At 40.0% G+C, this 22,131-nt stretch overlaps 1 protein-coding gene and 1 long non-coding RNA gene across 47 annotated transcripts in view; both read left to right on the top strand.

The window, feature by feature from the left end:
* The window catches only part of St7 (suppression of tumorigenicity 7), a 244,242-nt gene that overhangs the window by 37,828 nt on the left and 184,283 nt on the right, over window positions 1–22,131 (top strand). For 10 of the 45 annotated variants that reach the window (XR_015685369.1, XR_015685380.1, XR_015685372.1 and 7 more), the window contains exon 1: window positions 14,514–14,918. Coding sequence is in view for 7 of the 17 variants with exons in the window: in XM_087656480.1 (XP_087512606.1) it covers window positions 14,897–14,918 (22 nt within the window). In the remaining 10 variants the exon portion in view is untranslated. 45 annotated transcript variants of the gene reach the window in all.
* On the top strand, window positions 11,042–11,485 carry LOC147994761 (uncharacterized). 2 transcript variants are annotated; one of them, XR_015686396.1, is made up of 2 exons: window positions 11,042–11,199; window positions 11,317–11,485. It is a non-coding gene; the product is annotated as an uncharacterized LOC147994761 (long non-coding RNA). The 2 variants fall into 2 exon arrangements; XR_015686397.1 differs by having other exon boundaries at window positions 11,112–11,199; window positions 11,314–11,485.

Genomic DNA, 22,131 nt, shown 5'->3' on the forward strand with positions numbered 1-22,131 from the left:
TAGCTGGATCCTCAGGCAGTTCAATGTCCAATTTTCTGAGGAACCTCCAGACTGATTTCCAGAATGGTTTTACCAGTCTGCAATCCCACCAACAATGGAGGAGTGTTCCTCTTTCTCCGCATCCTCGCCAGCATCTGCTGTCACCTGAGTTTTTGATCTTACCCATTCTCACTGGTGTGAGGTGAAATCTCAGGGTTGTTTTGATTTGCATTTCCCTTATGACTAAAGATGTTGAACATTTCTTTAGGTGTTTCTCAGCCATTCGGCATTCCTCAGCTGTGAATTCTTTGTTTAGCTCTGAACCCCATTTTTTAATAGGGTTATTTGTCTCCCTGCGGTCTAACTTCTTGAGTTCTTTGTATATTTTGGATATAAGGCCTCTATCTGTTGTAGGATTGGTAAAGATCTTTTCCCAATCTGTTGGTTGCCGTTTTGTCCTAACCACAGTGTCCTTTGCCTTACAGAAGCTTTGCAGTTTTATGAGATCCCATTTGTCGATTCTTGATCTTAGAGCATAAGCCATTGGTGTTTTGTTCAGGAAATTTTTTCCAGTGCCCATGTGTTCCAGATGCTTCCCTAGTTTTTCTTCTATTAGTTTGAGTGTATCTGGTTTGATGTGGTGGTCCTTGATCCACTTGGACTTAAGCTTTGTACAGGGTGATAAGCATGGATCGATCTGCATTCTTCTACATGTTGACCTCCAGTTGAACCAGCACCATTTGCTGAAAATGCTATCTTTTTTTCCATTTGATGGTTTTGGCTCCTTTGTCAAAAATCAAGTGCCCATAGGTGTGTGGATTCATTTCTGGGTCTTCAATTCTGTTCCATTGGTCTATCTGTCTGTGTCTGTACCAATACCATGCAGTTTTTATCACTATTGCTCTGTAATACTGCTTGAGTTCAGGGATAGTGATTCCCCCTGAAGTCCTTTTATTGTTGAGGATAGTTTTACCTATCATGGGTTTTTTGTTATTCCAGATGAATTTGCAAATTGTTCTGTCTAACTCTTTGAAGAATTGGATTGGTATTTTGATGGGGATTGCATTGAATCTGTAGATCGCTTTTGGTAAAATGGCCATTTTTACTATATTAATCCTGCCAATCCATGAGCATGGGAGATCTTTCCATCTTCTGAGGTCTTCTTCAATTTCTTTCTTCAGTGTCTTGAAGTTCTTATTGTACAAATCTTTTACTTGCTTGGTTAAAGTCACACTGAGGTACTTTATATTATTTGGGTCTATTATGAAGGGTGTCGTTTCCCTAATTTCTTTCTTGGCTTGTTTCTCTTTTGTGTAGAGGAAGGCTACTGATTTATTTGAGTTAATTTTATACCCAGCCACTTTGCTGAAGTTGTTTATCAGTTTTAGTAGTTCTCTGGTGGAACTTTTGGGATCACTTAAATATACTATCATATAATCTGCAAATAGTGATATTTTGACTTCTTCTTTTCCAATCTGTATCCCCTTGACCTCTTTTTGTTGTCTGATTGCTCTGGCTAGAACTTCAAGAACTATATTGAATAAGTAGGGAGAGAGTGGGCAGCCTTGTCTAGTCCCTGATTTTAGTGGGATTGCTTCAAGTTTCTCTCCATTTAGTTTAATGTTAGCAACTGGTTTGCTGTACATGGCTTTTACTATGTTTAGGTATGGGCCTTGAATTCCTATTCTTTCCAGGACTTTTATCATGAAGGGGTGTTGAATTTTGTCAAATGCTTTCTCAGCATCTAATGAAATGATCATGTGGTTTTGTTCTTTCAGTTTGTTTATATGATGGATCACGTTGATGGTTTTCCGTATATTAAACCATCCCTGCATGCCTGGGATGAAGCCTACTTGATCATGGTGGATGATTGTTTTGATGTGCTCTTGAATTCGGTTTGCCAGAATTTTATTGAGTATTTTTGCATCGATATTCATAAGGGAAATTGGTCTGAAGTTCTCTTTCTTTGTTGTGTCTTTGTGTGATTTAGGTATAAGAGTAATTGTGGCTTCGTAGAAGGAATTCGGTAGTGCTCCATCTGTTTCAATTTTGTGGAATAGTTTGGATAATATTGGTATGAGGTCTTCTATGAAGGTTTGATAGAATTCTGCACTAAACCCGTCTGGACCTGGGCTCTTTTTGGTTGGGAGACCTTTAATGACTGCTTCTATTTCCTTAGGAGTTATGGGGTTGTTTAACTGGTTTATCTGTTCCTGATTTAACTTCGATACCTGGTATCTGTCTAGGAAATTGTCCATTTCCTGAAGATTTTCAAATTTTGTTGAATATAGGTTTTTATAGTAAGATCTGATGATTTTTTGAATTTCCTCTGAATCTGTAGTTATGTCTCCCTTTTCATTTCTGATTTTGTTAATTTGGATACACTCTCTGTGTCCTCTTGTTAGTCTGGCTAAGGGTTTATCTATCTTGTTGATTTTCTCAAAGAACCAACTTTTAGTTCTGTTGATTCTTTCTATGGTCCTTTTTGTTTCTACTTGGTTGATTTCAGCTCTGAGTTTGATTATTTCCTGCCTTCTACTCCTCCTGGGTGTATTTGCTTCTTTTTGTTCTAGAGATTTTAGGTGTGCTGTCAAGCTGGTGACATATGCTCTTTCCTGTTTCTTTCTGCAGGCACTCAGCGCTATGAGTTTTCCTCTTAGCACAGCTTTCATTGCGTCCCATAAGTTTCGGTATGTTGTACCTTCATTTTCATTAAATTCTAAAAAGTCTTTAATTTCTTTCTTTATTTCTTCCTTGACCAGGTTATCATTGAGTAGAGCATTGTTCAATTTCCACGTATATGTGGGCGTTCTTTCCTTATTGTTATTGAAGACCAGTTTTAGGCCGTGGTTGTCCGATAGTATGCATGGGATCATTTCTATCTTTCTGTACGTGTTGAGGCCCGTTTTTTGACCAATTATATGGTCAATTTTGGAGAAAGTACCATGAGGAGCTGAGAAGAAGGTATATTCTTTTGCTTTAGGATAGAATGTTCTATAAATATCCGTTAAGTCCATTTGGCTCATGACTTCTCTTAGTCTGTCGACATCACTGTTTAATTTCTGTTTCCATGATCTGTCCATTGATGAGAGTGGGGTGTTGAAGTCTCCTACTATTATTGTGTGAGGTGCAATGTGTGTTTTGAGCTTTAGTAAAGTTTCTTTTACGTATGTAGGTGCCCTTGTATTTGGGGCATAGATATTTAGGATTGAGAGTTCATCTTGGTGGATTTTTCCTTTGATGAATATGAAGTGTCCTCCCTTATATTTTTTGATGAATTTTAGTTGAAGATTGATTTTATTTGTTATTAGAATGGCTACTCCAGCTTGCTTCTTCTGACCATTTGCTTGGAAAGTTGTTTTCCAGCCTTTCACTCTGAGGTAGTGTCTGTCTTTGTCTCTGAGGTGTGTTTCCTGTAGGCAGCAGAATGCAGGGTCCTCATTGTGTATCCAGTTTGTTAATCTATGTCTTTTTATTGGGGAGTTGAGGCCATTGATGTTGAGAGATATTAAGGAATAGTGATTATTGCTTCCTGTTATATTCATATTTGGATGTGAGGTTATGTTTGTGTGCTTTCATTCTCTTTATTTTGTTGCCAAGACGATTAGTTTCTTGCTTCTTCTAGGGTATAGCTTGCCTCCTTATGTTGGGCTTTACCATTTATTATCCTTTGTAGTGCTGGATTTGTAGAAAGATATTGTGTAAATTTGGTTTTGTCATGGAATATCTTGGTTTCTCCATCTATGTTAATTGAGAGTTTTGCAGGATACAGTAACCTGGGCTGGCATTTGTGTTCTCTTAGGGTCTGTATGACATCTGTCCAGGATCTTCTGGCTTTCATAGTTTCTGGCGAAAAGTCTGGTGTAATTCTGATAGGTCTGCCTTTATATGTCACTTGACCTTTTTCCCTTACTGCTTTTAATATTCTTTCTTTATTTTGTGCGTTTTGTGTTTTGACTATTATGTGACGGGAGGTGTTTCTTTTCTGGTTCAATCTATTTGGAGTTCTGTAGGCTCCTTGTATGCCTATGGGTATCTCTTTTTTTAGGTTGGGGAAGTTTTCTTCTATAATTTTGTTGAAGATATTTACTGTTCCTTTGAGCTGGGAGTCTTCACTCTCTTCTATACCTATTATCCTTAGGTTTGATCTTCTCATTGTGTCCTGGATTTCCTGTATGTTTTGGACCAGTAGCTTTTTCTGCTTTACATTATCTTTGACAGTTGAGTCGATGATTTCTATGGAATCTTCTGCTCCTGGGATTCTCTCTTCCATCTCTTGTATTCTGTTGGTGAAGCTCGTATCTACAGCTCCTTGTCTCTTCTTTTGGTTTTCTATATCCAGGGTTGTTTCCATGTGTTCTTTCTTGATTGCTTCTATTTCCATTTTTAATTCCTTCAACTGTTTGATTGTGTTTTCCTGGAATTCTTTCAGGGATTTTTGTGACTCCTCTCTATGGGCTTCGACTTGTTTATTTATGATTTCCTGGAATTCATTTAGGGATTTTTTTGACTCCTCTCTATGGGCTTCTACTTGTTTATTTATGATTTCCTGGAATTCTTTCAGGGATCCTCTCTGTAGGCTTCTACTTGTTCTCTAAGGGAGTTCTTCACATCTTTCTTGAAGTCCTCCAGCATCATGATCAAAAATGATTTTGGAACTAGATCTTGCTTTTCTGGTGTGTTTGGATATTCCGTGTTTGTTTTGATGGGAGAATTGGGCTCCGATCGTGCCATGTAGTCTTGGTTTCTGTTGCTTGTGTTCCTGCGCTTGCCTCTCGCCATCAGATTATCTCTAGTGTTACTTTGTTCTGCTATTTCTGACAGTGGCTAGACTGTCCTATAAGCCTGTGTGTCAGGAGTGCTGTAGACCTGTTTTCCTCTCCTTCAGTCAGTTATGGGGACAGAGTGTTCTGCTTTCCGGCGTGTGGTTTTTCCTCTCTACAGGTCTTCAGCTCTTCCTGTGGGCCTGTGTCTGGTGTTCACCAGGCAGGTCTGTTGCAGCAGAAAAGTTGGTCTTACCTGTGGTCCAGAGGCTCAAGTTTGCTCGTGGGGTGCTGCCTAGGAGCTCTCCTCAGCGGCAGCAACCAGGAAGATCTGCGCCGCCCTTTCCGGGAGCCTCCGTGCACCAGGGTTCCAGATGGAGTTTGGTGTTTTCCTCTGGCGTCAGAGATGTGTGCAGAGTGCAGTCTCTTCTGGTTTCCCAGGCGTTTCTGCCTCTCTGTAGGTTTAGCTCTCCCTCCCACGGGATTTGGGTGCAGAGAACTGTTTATCAGGTCTGTCCCTTCATTTTCCAGTGGTGTCTCAGGCGCAGGGGTCCTGCCGCTCCTGGGCCCTCCCCCATGGGAACCTAGAGGCCGTATACAGTTTCCTCTTGGGCCAGGGATGTGGGCAGGGGTGGGCAGTGTTGATGGTCTCTTCCGCTCTGCAGGCTCAGGAGTGCCCACCTGACCAGGCGGTGAGGTCTCTCTCCCACTGGGTTTGGGAGAAGAGAGCTGCTGCGGGCAGGGATCCGCGGGTTTGGAACTCCCGGGAAACACAGGAAGTGCCATCTTTTCACATTCTTAATATGAAAACAAGTTCTGGTGAGGTGAAACATATTTGTTAATATGTTATGATAAAATATCTTCAGTTGTTCATGTTATTTGTCACATAACTTACTTATGATTTATTAGGAGATATAAAACTATATATATGACTAAAAAGTCTAATCTAACATTAACATTGTAGAAAATCTACAAGCTGTCCATCTTGTCCTAGATTGAACTTCGCTTTCCTTTCAGTTACCTGCTGCCTGTAGTGAGACAAATGCTTCAGAGGGGCGGCTAGCATTCAAATGAAAATATGTCCAGTTTTCATGAGCACTTAGGTCACAGTTTTAAAAGATTTATTCATTTTTATTTACACATGTGTGCCTGCTTGTGTGCGTCTGTGTGTGTGTGTGCCTGCTTCTGTGCATCTGTGCGTGTCTCTGTGTGTGTGTGCATGTGCGTGCGTGTGTGCCTGCCTGCCTGCCTGCCTGCATGAGTTTATGACCATCATGGGAATTTATTTGCATCATACACCTGCTAGTTCCCACTGAGGCCAGAGGGCTCACGATTGTCAAGGTTGTGTTATTTCTAAGAAAACAGTAGTTTCTTTGATTAGAACTATGTTTCCCATGGTCTTTGAAATAGCCAGAGATAGAAAGGAAATTATCAGCCTCTTGCTCAAAGGATAAGGGAAAGTGGAACCTTTGGTAGAAAAACTAGCTTGGTCAGATACTGTGGCCAGTAGCTCACTTCAAATTATTGTATTTTAGTGATGTCAGGACCTCAGAAATAATCCATCTTTTTAGTTTTGCGAATCAGTTTTGTTTTGAAATGCCAGATCTCCTAAAGAATTTAACTGTGTGATTAAGATTTAACCTACATTTTTTATTTCTCAGTAATTCTATTTCAGTCAGTATAAATGGATTCAGACTTTTTTCATAGCAAAACAACTATTGTTTATATATACAACACTGAGTATGTTTTGTACAGAGTTTTCTGGTTTATAATATAACTGTGAGAAAATCAGGAACTCTTACACGATATTTATTTATTTTATAATTGTTGATGGTTAGAAATACATGTGGGGTGGAAATGAGTGGAAGTGATGAGTGGAAGTGACATTATCCTGTGAAAGTAGCCAAGGACTTACTGGGAACTGCTTTACCACTTGCCTTCCAAGCACCAAGTCAAGTGCATTAAGGAATGGACGAGGTCTTATGCAACTATCAAAACTGTTTTTTCCCATGGCGTCTTTTAAAACGCAGGGAACTGGGATAACTCTTTCTGTGAGTTCTCAGCCCCCACTCTCCCTGAGACAGTGGTTGGTGGAGTCCATTACTTTGAGTCTTGTCAGTGGCAGAGACTTTTCCCAGAGAATGCTCACGTCAATGACAGATCGCAGGGTTGCTCTTGTGTGAAACAATGTTTTCTAATATATTGACTATAATTGCAAAAGCGTAATATTTCCCAACATATGATTATAAGACATTTTGTTCAGAGCCTCTACAGTTTTATCAGAACACAGGTGCCTGCATTTATTTAAAATGTTGATGGGAGTTGTGTACTAAAATAGCAGGGTTCATTTGTGATAGAGACTGTAAAGGGGGTATAGCATCTGAAATGTTTACAATTTGGCGTTGTATAGATAGACTTTGCCTGCCCATTATAGAGCAGCGAGAATGATGTATGTCCCAGAGAGCCATCCATGAGTGTTGTAACTGCTCTTTTTACCTGAGACACTAGTTGAATTCTACCATATTGGCTTGAAGAATTTCTCCATTTCTCTTCCTTCCCTAACAACCATTTATGATTCATTCATGACTGTTTGCCTGACTTCCTCTCACTATTTTCTAGTGGTTCTTTTTTGCAAACCAGGTGTACAGACCAAAACCACACAGGAAGCCCTGTGGTTTGTCTGATGAAGCTGTATCTGACATGTTACCTCCCTGTTTGTTATAGAAGCCTGGAATTTAATTCTCTTCTTCACAATAGAGCATTGATTCAAATGTATATAATGTGGCTTTCACTCTCAGTGGGTTGAATAAGCCTATTACTGTTGAGTCCATGTTTATTAAGAGAAAATCTTAATTATTCATTAATTCCTACATTAGTATTACTAATGTTAACACATTATTAACTTTAGTTATGTTTATCATTATTCATTACATTAACCTTCAATACTTCAAATACTCCCCCTAATCTTCTAATAGAAGAAGTCTTTTAAGGTTATTCCCCTCCTCAATTCTTGTGTCAGGTTCCTTGAGACCCATCCAAAAGGAGAGCCCCCTGCTACTAAATAAGAAGCTTGTGTCTGACAGCCATTGAAAGCTTTGGGTACTGTCACCAACTTTTGAAAGCTTAGGAGTAGGTTCTGTGCATCTAGAAAGAGTCCTTATTGATGACTTAGAGTTAGGTAAAGCAGATCTACTATCAGGGCCCACCCCTGCATTTGTCATAACTGTATTCTGTGCCTTGGTCTGAGTCATAGGAGTGAGTTGAGCACATGAGGACACTGCTTACTACACAGGACTCTTCTACTATCTGGTTGGTGTTTGATCTGGTAAATGTCCAAACTTAGAAGCTTTGAGGTAAGGCATGTGGGTGGAGCTTACTGACAGCACGTGGACTCTGTCTGGAGGGATCTTCTTCAGGCAGAGACCCTTGCAGTGGGGTCTTCTCACACTTTGAGGTGAGCCTAAGACACTCAGTAAATGGAGCAAAGTTTGATGTCAAAAGAGAAAGATGGAGAGAGAAACTGAAAAGAGAGATACTGAGGGCAGCAGAGACTGTGCACACTGGAGTCAAAGCTGGGAGAGTGGAGAGGGAGACAGCTTAGGTGAAGTTTGATCTTGATGCATCAGCAAGAGGAAGTTGGGGCTTTGCCGTGACACGTAGTAAGGAGGGTAAGAATCAAGTTGTGGATAATATAGAGAAACCCTATATTATCATTCTACAATGTGGAAAAAGAGGGTGAATGGTTATAATCCAACTCTGGAGCTCTCAAACCCCTAATTACAAAGTGAGTTAGTGTATGGGTTAGAAATGTAAGCTATTGTGGGAAAGCTATGGTTTTGGGTTTTAAGAGCGAACAGAGAAGTGGGAGCTGTGATCATTCTCCTCTGGGGAAGATTGAGAGCCACAGGCTCTACATGGTAGAAGGAAGTGCTGAAGTGTGAGGGAAGCTGTCCTCAGTCCCTGGGCTGTCCCTGAGCGGTCTGGGGCTTACAGAGGTCCAGTGAATGCTGGTGTAGGCACTGTGAGGCCGTGTGTGCAGCCACCCTGCTGGGCTGTGAGGACACTGTTTCTTCCCAGTCAAGCACCTCAATCACCACCACATTTTCCTTAAAGTAGCGGCCATTTTGTAATCCCAGCACTGCCAAGGCAAGTGGATCTTGGTGAGATCAAGGCCAGCCTAGTCTAGATCTTGCAAGCTTCAGGTCAGCCAAGGCTACATTGTGATTTCCTATCTCAAAAATCAAAACAAAACAAAGTAAATAGCTTCAATTTGAGTTTTTTTTTTTTAACAACTCTAAAAGGCAAATTGTCCGGATGTTCAAATTACTTAGAAAGGGAAGGAAAATTGTGTAGGGAGGGAAAATGTTTTGGTTTTATCTCTAGGAAAGGTTAAGAACTATATCACGATGTAGTAGCCATATACTCAAAAATCATAACAGTTAACATTGAAGGACTGGGTGATGGTCACTCATGCCTTCATTCCCAGCCCTCCGGAGGCAGAGGCAGGTAGATCTCTGAGTTTGACGCCACCCTGGTCTACAGAGTGAGTTCTAAGACAGCCAAGGCTACACAGTGAAACACTAAAACACTAAACAAACAAACAATGGTCAGTGAAGGGAAAGGTGGCTCAGGGTGTTTGGCAGTGGGGAATGAAAGATCATATCTGAGCTTTCTCAGCAATGACCCTATGCCCTTAGTGTAAACTGACATCCTTTTCAGGACCTGCGTAAATGGGTTGGTGGTCTTAGGTTCTAGATATGCTTTAAAGGATAGTCTTTTATCACCTTTTTAAGGCTTGTTAGGTTTTGGTCTGTAGTGTTTCAAATGGATCAATTGCACATACATACCGTGAAATGAGTGAACACAGCGACCAAACGCTTGGACACCAACTCCTTTCAGTTATGAAACTTCATAACACCAAGAGCTCCGGCAAGTAGTGGATGGCCTGAAGCTTTCTGTATTTCACTTAAAATAATTAGAGAGCCCCCCCCCCATTTTAACGTAAAATAACAGGAAACAAATGAGACGTGGGGAGACTTTTCTAAGGATGACTTTACAAAAATAGTCAAAGGGGCACAGCCACAACTGAGTTACTGCTGAGTTGAGATAAGCAGCCATGTGTGCGTGTGTGCACACATTCATAAGGCAGGCTCCCCCAAGCATGTTGCCTAGTCGGGGAGCTGCTTGGTTTTGTGGCTGATAGAGTTGTGCTTTGAGAACTACCCAGTTTCCTGCTTACCGCTTCACTATGGAATATGCAGGTAAAGTGAAATTTAGAATAGGTTCTGACTGTGTAGAATAACTTTAAATATAATAATTTGATCTTTTAAAATAGCATCACATTATGTAAGCTTGAAAATATAAACTAGTTCATTCTTTACTACATGTGAACTTGTTATATACAATTGTCACTAATTTCAGAGAAGCATGCAAAGGAATTTCTCAGACATGCTCCTCTGTTTCTTCTGCATCAGTTGGAGTCATACCCATAGAGACTTAAATGGCAACCCACAATAAATTCATATTTCTCTTCTTTTGGTCAAAAGCTTAAAGTCAAGCATCTGAATTTAGGTCATGCCATACATACAGAAAAAAATAGAATAGAATTTATACATAATTCTGGAACAAATGTCTTGGTATACTAGTGATGGTACCTCCTCCCAATACTAGACGTACTAAGTCATTTTAAGTTGCGTGTATAATGCCATTAATATACTTCTCTATTGTTTTCAAATAATGCTTTATTTGCACAATTGATATTTTAAAGATGCAACTTTAACAAGTAGATATCAAGCAAGATACTAAGAAAAACCTTAATAGAAGGGAGGGTAAAAATTTAGATATGACAGTTTTAAAATTTATGTGTATGGTTTTAATTCTGCCACATTAATAAATGCATTCGTTAGGTTTACTATTGGATTGTTAGGGGCTATTTCAAACATTATCCTCTGTAATTATTTTTTACTTTACTCATTTTCAAACATAGGTACATTCAGTTCACTACCTTTGAAGAGAGCAGCTCATGTTTTCGGCTCCTGGACAGATGATTATTTTGAGCAGGAATAGAGGCTGCATTGTGTAGTCTGCAAAGTTCAGTGTGACCCCTCTCCTACTCAATCACACCTTTAGAGCATCAAAAGGGATAGCTTCCAATAGAAAACCGATGTTTGGTGATTTATCAATAGATTCACTGTTAGAAAATGTAAGGGGCCACCAGCATCCCTGATTCTCCTGGACTTTGCCATAGCCTTCCAGTTGGTGTCTGTGTTATTCATATGACTTCACCTTTTTGTTTTCAGATCTCTGTTGAAATGTCGCCTTTTTAAGGGATCACCTGGGAATTTTGCTAAAATGCTCTACCGTTCATTCCCCAGTTCCTTTCTGTGTACCATCACAGTATACAGCACCACTTCACACGCAGAATACCTGTTCCTCTATCCAATCCCCCAGGACTGCAGTAAGTGCTACAGAGGAAGGTGTTAGTTTGTGCCCATGGAGAAGGAGCAGGGCAGTGTAAACGTATGCATGGGTCTCTCCTAAAAGTGCTTCCTGACTTCCTCCTCTGGCTCAGCAGGCAGTGCCACTCAAGCCTGGCAACTTGTTTGATCTCTGGAACCCAGCCGTAGATGGAAGAGGGCCAGCTCCACACAGGTCCCCGCGCCTTCACTTCCACACCGAAGCTTGTCCACCACAGTGTTAAATGATAGAGTGATAAATCTAAAAAGATCTTATTGTTATATTTATCACTGTTTCCAATTTTATAATTTCGTCTTTCTGAGTTTGTGGTGTGCATGGTCACTTTTGCCCATGTGTATATGGAGGCCGGAGGTTGACATAGAAGTCTTCTTCAATCACCAGCTGCTGTGCTCATTGAGGTAGGGTCTCTGGACTGAACCCACAGCTCCCTGTGTGACTAGTAACTGGCCATCTCCTGTTCTCTTATCATGATTATTTTGAACAATAAATTATTTGGGATATTAGCATTTTCTCCCATTGTTAATTTTAATTCATTTTCAAGTCAGATCTCTGATTTTTTTTAATAAAAACTGAATTAAAACTTTTTATTACTGTTATTATTCATGTATTTGTGCTTTATGTGTCTGGGGGCACATGTACCGTAATGTGCATTTGGAAGTCATAGGCCAAGTTTGGTTCTTTCTCTCGAGTCTTACATGGTTTCTAAGACTGAGCTGACTCAGGCCCTCAAGCTTGTGCAGAAAATACTTTTACAGACTAGTCATCTTGCTGGCCCTCATTGTTAATTTTGTCCTAAAATTCACAATAATGTATCTATAAGTGGGAGGGCAAAGTCCTTGGCATTAATAATTAGACTATAAAATTACTCTGGTTCTGAAATCTATGTGACCTTTTTTTGGCAGGGGGAGTAGAGTGTTTAGGAACTTTAACTCAGGTTTAATTTTCTTCATTTGCTTCCGTTACATTTCCCTTAGGCAACACATTAAAACATGTGTTTATTCTCTGAACATACTAGAGGAGATAATTAGAGCAAATGAAACTTCTGACATAGTTTTGGTCAATGAGGAATATTCAATGATGTGCAAACAAACTTTCTAAGGCGTTTGAAACACCTCAGGCCTTGGCGTCAGGAGTCATGTGGTGTGAACTTTGCCCCAGGTTGTTGACCTGTCAGATGCCTAGTGTTTTTAGCAGACTGATGCCTCTAAGATTATCTAAAAAGAAGGCTTCTTGGAAAACATTATTACCTTTAACCTAATTCTTATAACTCTGTGCCAAAACAGAGACATTGTTCTGTGCTGTGCATTGAGCTCACGGTTGAGCTGAAGCAGGGAGCCCCCATCAGTTGGTGACGGCTCAGGCCCCTTGCATCGTCCTCATCATGGCCTCTGTTGGAAAGGCTCTCATCCTCAGGGCACCACCTTCTTTTCCACTTTCTCTAAGTTTTTTGATGGCCATATCCATCCATTACCTCAATGACTTCACATACAACATCTTGTACACAATTTAAAGCAAATCTTTCCCAGGGAAAAAGTAAATAAGCAAATAAAGACATATGAGATAAACTTGGCTTTAAGGTCCCACCACTCTCAGTGTATTCCTAATCCCACTTGCTGCAGATACACCTCAGCATTATTCATACTTCTCCTTAGCTGTTGGCTTTTTTTTTTTTAAGAAACAGGGGCATTTTTACATATTTACAATTTAATTCTTGCTGAGATTTTTTTACTACTTCTATAATTTTTAGTTTTCTTTGGTGACTTATTTTTTTATTCATCTCTATCCACACTTTCAACTCATTTGTTTTACTTTTATTTAAAAAATGCTACATAATTTTTAGCAATTATTTGCTCGTTCTTTTCAAGAGGTGTTACAGCAGACAGACCAACAGCTTTGCTGTGGAACCAGACCTCCTGGATCTGAATCATATTGGCTCATAATGGCTCAGCGTTATGGATGTTAAGACAGCTTATCGTGAACAAACTGTACAGTGAATACAACCAACTGTCATGCAAGCAGCCGAGATGATGAAGCAGGTCTACATGTAATAGCCAGAGGAACTACTAATGGTACTTTTAGGTGTAATTTGCCACCCCACATTCTTGCCCTACATTTAATGTTTAAGAGTTGTGTCCATTTTACGACAGTTCTTTGTAAACAGAAGAAAGTGTACTAGCTGAGAATGAGTGGAGGGGGTCTTGAACTCCTTTTTTTTTTTTTTTTTGGTTCTTTTTTTCGGAGCTGAGGACCGAACCCAGGGCCTTGGGTCTTGAACTCTTGAACCTTCTCCTGTACATGATTTTTAAAGTGGAGTATTACGCACACAATGCCCGTTTTGTACATTTCAGAATTCTAAAAGCATTGAACAAACTTCCTGCTTTGCTTGAGTGGAGTAGGCCACTCTAAGGAAAGTTCACGTACTTTTACTATGTGTGTTTTAAAACCCAGATCTAGGAGAACCGGAATAAGATAATGCAGGAAGACTTTGATTTGCTCTGTAAGTCAAGAAGCAAATTGCTGTTATTTTCAATTCTTTTTGTTTGAGCAGGTTAAGGAGAAATACGTTAGTCACAGAGTCCCATTTGCCCACAAGTGTACGCAGGTGTGAGAACACAGCCTTCAAATGCTAGAGTTAGTACAAAAATGATAGAAATTTTCAAAAGGTTAAACTTTAAGTAAGGCAGAAGGAGTAAGAGGAGAAATATGCACCAACAACTCTGGACATATTCCGTGTTTTCATATTTGAATGACGTTTGCCAATAAGTGAAAGTGTAACCTTTGCTACTGGAGGCTGTCATTTCCCTAATGCATTCATGTGTGTGTGAGAGCTCCAAACATATGTAGCACATGGCTTTCCATCTATTTGTGATTAAATGTACAACCTTAGATGTCAACTCACCGTAATTTAGAGATAGTAATCTGGAGCTCTCGTGTTATAACTTTTAAGTGTAGATTGTTTTTCTCGTTTCTGATGCTCATTAATTCCCTTGCAAAGCTTTATTTGCTGTAATGTAACCGAGAGCCCTGATCCGCGTGTCTCTGTGGTTAGTTGGTAGAAGGCCAGTATTTAAATTTCTCTGAGGTCTCTTTCTGAGTGGCATCACAGGATGAAGAGCTCTTCAGGAGAAGGAATGTGCTTGTGGTTTTTGGTCTTGTGCGTTCTGTGACAAAGGAATTCCCTTTTGAATCGCGCTGCTCCCTTGAAACCCTGGAGCCTCTGGTTCAAGCAGCGCAGTCAGTCTGTGCAGTGTCCCTGACGTCATCCAGCGTATGCATAAGCTCTGCTATTGTCTTACCGCTAGAGCAGGGCTGAGGACTGCAGTGTCTGTGCTGCTGCTCTCAGACCTGCCCTGCGCTAGCTTCCTAGCCCTGCCTCACTGCATCCCTCCAGAGCCGAGGCAGCCTTTCGGTGCCTGGTGGATTTTGAAAAGCAGCTCTTCGATTTGGGGTGGTGTAGGAGACCTGGCTTTCCATTCTCCAGGAAAAGCTGAAGCTCTCAGAGGAGACTCTGGCAGCTGGACATAGCTCGGACTGCATTGTCTGGCTCCATGACCCCTGCCGTGTAGCTGGCTTCTTCGCTCTCAGGAGCACATGCCCATCTTACATTTTCTTACTTCCTTTTCTTTTTCTTTCCTTTCTTCTAAATTTTTTTTTAAAAACAGCTTCTGGAGCCAGCCATGTTTGGTACTGAATCTTCATGTAAGTAAATGGATCCTACTTTTCTGTTCTATAGAATCTGTGTGCTGTCATGGTTTCGCTGGCTTGAGTTCATAGCACTTTGTCTTAGGTTAATAATATTTGCATTTGCCTCTAATTACAGAGGAACTGGCCTTGGGTAAGGGACTTCCCTGAAGTGGATTATTCATTCTTAAAGCCAGGGATGTCAATGTGGTCAAAACCAGGCCTCCACGAGGGAGGAGGCAAGAAGACGGGATCCAGGCAGCCTCTCAGACCCTGCTAATTGATGGGATCAGGCCTGTCACCAATACATTGTCAGAGGCTCCTAATGTCCTTAAACCTTAAAATAGATGCTAGGGGACTCTGAGGTGACAGCATTTATAAGATACAGGCTCACATTTTTCATCTAAGGAGAGAGGAAAGGTGTCTTTATATATCTCCATATTTTCCTCCATATTTTTTTAACAAAAACACTGACTAGAGTAGATGCTACATGTAGATTCAAGAAGAGCAATAAATAGTGTTTTAGTTAAAGACAGTGTTTTTGTTTTTTTACAATGGCTTCGATTTTGATACGATGGCTAACATCACAGAACATCAGCATTGTATCTGTTTTAAACTTAACACAATGAAATTGCTTTGGTGCAGAGCAGGCCCTGCACAGTGGGCTGGGCTGGACAGCACTTGTAGACACACCAAATAGGTATTTAAACAATCATGATAGCCAGCCTGTCTGAGAACTGTTTAAATGTTTGATATAAGGTAACATAACCTGTCAGTGAGGTTGTACAGCCCCTGAAGAACATTTTGCTGTGGTTGGTAAGCAAAGGTGACAGTTAAGAGTTTCTAGAGATTTGACCTACTGGCCTGGCTTTGCAGTGGGGGATGGGGCTGGGGTAAGGTAGGACATTGAGGAAATCTAATTTTGATTAATTTGTAATGTAACCTTAACTTTCTGGTAACAGCCATCCAATGCGACTGCAGGATGACTGCTGAGTATTGTAAACCAGCAGCATTTGAAGAGAGCTAATAATTATCAGTTCTTTTGTTTATTGACTGGCTTTGACAAAAGCTCATTTTCATTGTTTTATTGTGGAAACCTCCCATCTCTGATACTACCGTATTTTCTAATTAAGTTCAAGACACTAATAGTGAGATTTAGTATCCTGTCAGCAAAAGACAATGGTGTTTCTTAATAATGTGAAAATATTTTAAAATTCATTTAATGGTACATTTGGAATTCTTGCCATCCAAGAAGCAGATGTCCAGTGGCAGAGGTCCTCCACCTTTATTTTAGTAGTGGAATCTTGTTGGTTTAAGAGCCTAGGTAAGGATGAAAATATTTACATTTATTAAAGGAAAAGGAGTGTGGTTACTGGCAGTTGGAATCTATTGTTGGACCTTAGGGTAGGGTCTTTTCCATTGTTGGCCTGTTTTTCCAAGATGACACAGCCTTCTTTTTTTCACCATCAAACCTTATCTTTTGATAGTCTCACCCGTGTGCTATGTGGTATATTTAAAAACTGCTCTTGGTTTCCATAGCTACCGTTTTGGAGCAGAATTGAACACTGCTCAGCAAACAGAACACCGTCATGTAAGTTTTTTTTTTTTTAAAGCATCTTTTGCTTTTACTTAGAACCTTTTTGCTTTGGCTGAGGATTCATTTTTATCTCTTGCTTGCGACTAGAAGAAGCCCATAGGTACTCATGCTCCCAGTGGACATTTAGGACTGGAAATGGCTGCCTTCTTGTAGACGAGGAGATAGTGTATGCACTCAGAGTTAAGTGTGTATGCTCTGTTTGTAGCTATAGCCTTTCACCTTTATTACTTCACCCTGGGCGGCATTTCGAAGGCTCGAGACCTCTCCACACTGAGAACATGCAGGACTGGGTACTTTCCGAAGTTTACTTACTTGAGCAGGAGTCTCCCAGCCCAACTTTGGAGCTCTCACTGACCTGGCTTAGGAAGTCCTTTTCTACCTTGCTTACAGTGCTGAGGTAGATCCTGGACACACAAGACGCTTCCTTCAGAGATGTTGTGAGTCTTATTCTTGATTACTGGCTGCTGTGCCTTACTTGCATCGATTCTTTACTTAAAAATCATATGTGACACAATACACTAACCTATTTCCCCCTTCCTTTCCCTCCCTCTGTTCTTGTATACACATCCTCTGTCGCTCTTTCAAATTTATGCCATCTTTTTTCATTAATTAGTGTTAGCACGATACACGTGTGCGTTTGTGGATATGTCTGTTCCTAAGATCTAAGTACAGCCTGCTCCAGCTGCACACTGTTACTGCTGTAGTTTCAGGGCTGACCACTCAGTTCTGGATAGTCAGTTGGTGTGCTCATCCCTGGGTAAGATTTCCCCACTTCTCAGCATTCCTTAGCTGCTTGCTTTTTAAACTGATCGATGTACACAGGATGCATCCGTCTTCCTATGGCTTCCAAGTCTTTGCACCCATGTTTGTGCTTGAAGCACCCCAACCTGGAAGGAGATACATAACATTTCTGTTTCCTCAGGAAGAATGATGGCCTTCCCATTCATTAGTCTTGCCAAGAGATAATTACCACTCTCATCTGTGTCTTCCCAGACTCACATTAATCTTTTATATTTCCCCTCTCTCTCTCTCTCTCTCTCTCTCTCTCTCTCTCTCTCTCTCTCTGTTTTACATATAAGACAAGGGAACACGTCTTAATTCTTGACTAGTTGCGTGTATAATTAAGTTGACTCTATGTCTTACATTTTTGAGATCAGGTGTCCCTTAGTGGCTTGGACTCTACATTATTATATTTCTCTCTGACCATGTATTTGCTTATCTTAAATAATTCTGTTCTCCTAAACACCCACAAACAAAAAGAAGGCACACAGCCTTTTTTAAATGACAAAAACTGGTGTGAAAGAGCAAACGTCTTGAAGATTACAGACCTATATAACCATGTAAAGTAATTAATACATTCAATTCATGTCTAATAGTCTATTTTATTTCATTTTTGTCTGTTTTTATGGTATAAGTGATTCATTCTAAGGATTTCTAAGCACTCTTCCATCCCTAGCCGTCTAACATCATTTCTTCATCTGTCTCTAACAATTCTACTCTCGTCTTTCTGACCAGCGGATATCTGTTCCCTGGACAGACTGGCCATTGTCTCGTTAGGCTCCACTTTGACATGAACTTGTCTGCAGCGTGAGGAGACTCATCATGACAACATAGGAAGCAAGATAACCCTGAGGTGCTCTGTCATTGTCACCATTTACATGTATTTAACATTTTTCCTTACTGAAAATTTTCACATCTAAAAATGCTTTTAGAAACTAATGCTTTTTCTTCTTTGTTGGCTTTGAAGAAATACAGTTTTAGTTTTGTGTGTCAGGATAATTTAAGTGTAAGAAGAAAATGCCATTAATAAAGTTTTATTGAGTAAGGCCATCATTACATGAATATTTGGAGTACTTAACTTGATTTAATGAAGTTTATGTAGAAATAGCAGTTGATTCTGCAAAATTAAAAAAATTCTTGGAAACTTTTAAAGAGAAAAACAAAGTTTCAGCTTTTGTGAAGTTCAAAGAGAACTGGTAACAGGAGAAAAAAATGGTTCCCTTTTTGTTAAGTGAGGAAAACTGGTATGGCCATTTGTTTCCATCCTCCCTCATAAAGCTGGTTATTCTCAAAAACAACAGCAACAACAACAAAAATAAAAACAAAGCAAAACAAACCAATCCCCTCCCCCCCAATAAAACCCCTCAAAACCACTTTAACTGTAATGAACATTATTCAATTAGTATAGTCTGGGATTAGGTCTGCTTCCGCCCCCTCTTGTATTTAACTTTTTCATTTCTCAAGGGTGCCAATGAAAGGGACTGTTTAAGATATGCAGTGGTGGGAATTGTGCCCTGGAACATTAATTTGTCTCCCAAAGCACCTGCCTCATTAGATTAGTCCCTTACCTGCTGAGAAATAGGAGATCCCCAAGGCAAACAGCATCATCTAATCTCTCCTTCCACATTTTGTAACAGATTCACTAAAGAGAACATTCCCTGGAACAATAGACCCAAATAAACTCTTCTACATGTTAGAGAGAGAGAGAGAGAGAGAGAGAGAGAGAGAGAGAGAGAATTCTAGACCAATGCATTTGTGCATTTGTGAGGCATGGAGGAAAGAAAGCACTGGAGTACAGTAACTAGTGAGAGACACACTCACCTGATCATAGCACAATGTGGGAATGACAGGTGAGCCAGAGCTGTCTCTGTGATTGGCCTGTATCACCTTGGATGGGGCAATGAGAAAGATCTGTTGATGTTACTTGCATACTTTGTGGTTGGCACCGAGGTTCTCTTGTTGCCATGACTTTTCTTATAGACACATTAAGTTGGAACTGGAGAGTCGTAATAGCCATGGTGTCATGTTGTCAAAACTAAAGCAATTCTCTCAAATGGTGAGCAGTTGTAGGAGAGATAGTCAGATGAGTACACCTTGCAACATTAGGTCACAAGGCTGCTGGAATGAAGTACATCTGTCAAGGGAACAAGAAGCTGAGCTCCTTTATGTGCACCACAGGGGCTTTCTTGACAGCTGGCCATGTGTATGGTTGAACTTTGGTCTGTTGTTTTACTGTGATGCGTGGATACGTTGAATTATGAGTAGGGACTATGGTTGTCCCAACTCACCTTTAAAATGAACCATTTTTCAATATAAACACCAAATTATTATTAGTAACCATGTCAGAACTGCTTGTCTGCTGTTAGGATGCTTGGCAATTTTAGGACGATTGCTGTTTCCCCTTTCTTAGTATTTGCCATGTATAACTGGGAAATTTAGGAAACCAGCTATTTTCCTTTCTTATACATTAATCTGCCTGCTAGTATTGAGCTACATTGGATTTTAGATGCTTTCATCTCAAAGACAGAAATGCTTATCTGGGGCTTTACTGAGCTCCCAAGTCTGCACTTAGAACATGGATGTAGAGAACTATGGTTTAAAGTATGTTGACATGAGAAGGTAACTGTGGCTCACGGGGACCTACATTGGGATAAACGTTTACAGGAGCTTGGGAAGTTTAGGGTCATGTAATGTTTTGACTTGCTTTTCTCATTCTAACAGCAGGTTCTGATGTGAGACATCCTTTAGAATCCCTTCTCTGTTGATATTTCACATTCTAACTTTTAAATCCAAGAGGATATTTTAAGCAAAGACAGGAGTAAATTTCTTTGTGGATATATTCACGTTCATTCACTAGTTCAAAAGTGGAATAAAAATCTCCATTGTTTTCTTAGCATTCACCTCAATGTTGGGCTCCCTGTTAGCCTACAATTTGTTCAGCAAAAGTTGCATAAGCTTCCAGCGGCTCACTGTTTTCATTGCTACAGTGGACCAGATTCATATCCTGTCTAAACTGTGGGAAATCCATCAGGGAAAATTACCATATATGGAACTTTCCCCATAGAATTCCCATGGAATTACACAGGATGTGAACAGTACTTATTGTTATGGAGTCTGCGCTAGGAAAGTCACTGCACATGTGTAATTTTTAAGCACTCAAAATATCTATAATATATAGTTGATATAATCAATTATTTTAACTCTCTGTACAATATCATTTGGTATACCAAACTATGAATTGTGTATTTACTTTTATGCTTTTACCTAGGAAGTACACATTTGGTACTAATTCAAAGTCGCACTTACTACGCTATAATAGTAAATTGTAAGACCTTCACTACATTTTGTTTGTATTCTTAGCTCATAGAGGTAATTGTGATTTAAAAAATGATCATGCAATTTAATATATGAGGCAGAAACGAGCACCAAGCATAGACATTCTGGGCTCTCACCTGACTGCACTGAAATGGTGTCTGTGACACATACCGCCAGGGTTTGGCTGTGCACATTTCGATTGTGCTTATTAAATGAAGTTTTACTGTTAGGAGAACTGTCTTTTCAGAGTCGGGACATATGCACTAGGGAGAGGCTTACCAAATGTCAACTCCATAAAATAATATCCAGCAGTAGAAAAGAGTAACAGAGGAAAGGAAGCTATCACTTCCTCAGACTTGGTGGGAGGCTGGAGGGTCCAGGGAGGCAACTGTGAAGGAGAATTTGCACAGAGCTGGGTCAGGTGAGTTTGGGTTGGAAAGTGCCTGTGTATTTACTACTTCTGCTCATTCCCAGGGCAGATATCACCAAGTAATCACAACAGTCTTGCAGAAAAGGCCAAAGCCTATCAAGTTGGAATGTTCTCCATTTAAAGTACTTTATTAGTATAAATGTTGTCCAAGTCAGCGTGATAGTTATTTGAATGTGTGATTTAAGAATGTGTGATTTAAGCAAGTATACCAAACCAAGGAAAAGTAGGAATCTTCAGTGTTCCAGCTATATACTCTTAGATGTAAAACACACAGTCTGGGTCACATTGGAGTTCTCAGTGTGTCAGTGGGTTACTGGGTCAGTTATTATTATTGGTCTCTTATAAACAAAGATTCTTCCAGTTGAAAAGGTATCCCCAGAGCATGACAGATACCACCATGAAGTAAGCCTTTTAGTACATTGAGTGAACATTTTTTCTTAACATCAGAATCGACTGTGGGTTAAAGAATGTTATTGGAAATATGATATGATGAATCATATGAGGTTAATATAGGGGTTAAGATTGTGTTTTAGGCTAAAGAACTCTTCATGTATCTGGTATGTCAGAAATATGTCAGTGAACAACTCTTACCTGTCATCTTTCCGAGCAAGACCAATGACCCAAAAGAGCAATAGCATGGGGGACATTAATTACAAAGTGCACATTTATCATGGAACTGATAAGTTTCCAGATACTGATAGCTTTAGAATGTCAGAGCAAAGTTGAATTGTCATTTTTAAAGGTTAAGTAGTAATGACAAGTTACTCTAGCCAGCAATTTCTTTATAGCATGAAAATAGAATTGTTTCCCTGTTGTGATTCAGAGTTAAGCACGTATTTAAGATTCAGCACTTGGCACACATTTGGGACAGCAGCAAGCCTGCTGAGCATATATGTGGACTAAGGAATCACAGTCTTCGCTGCTGTAACTTTTTTCATTTCCTCCAACCTGGTGGCTACTAGAGATTGAGGAAAGGCATTTTGTAGGGTCTAGCCTGGGGGAAAACACACAGGTGGTCCATCCTAGCCTTGCCTCACTCAGAAGCCTGCAATTTCTCATCTGAACTTCACTAGACTTATTTTATATCTTGTTATTATTACTATCTTATA

The sequence above is a fragment of the Rattus norvegicus genome, chromosome 4, assembly GCF_021556685.1.
Source record: "Rattus norvegicus strain SHRSP/BbbUtx chromosome 4, alternate assembly SHRSP_T2T, whole genome shotgun sequence".
NCBI lineage: Eukaryota > Metazoa > Chordata > Mammalia > Rodentia > Muridae > Rattus > Rattus norvegicus.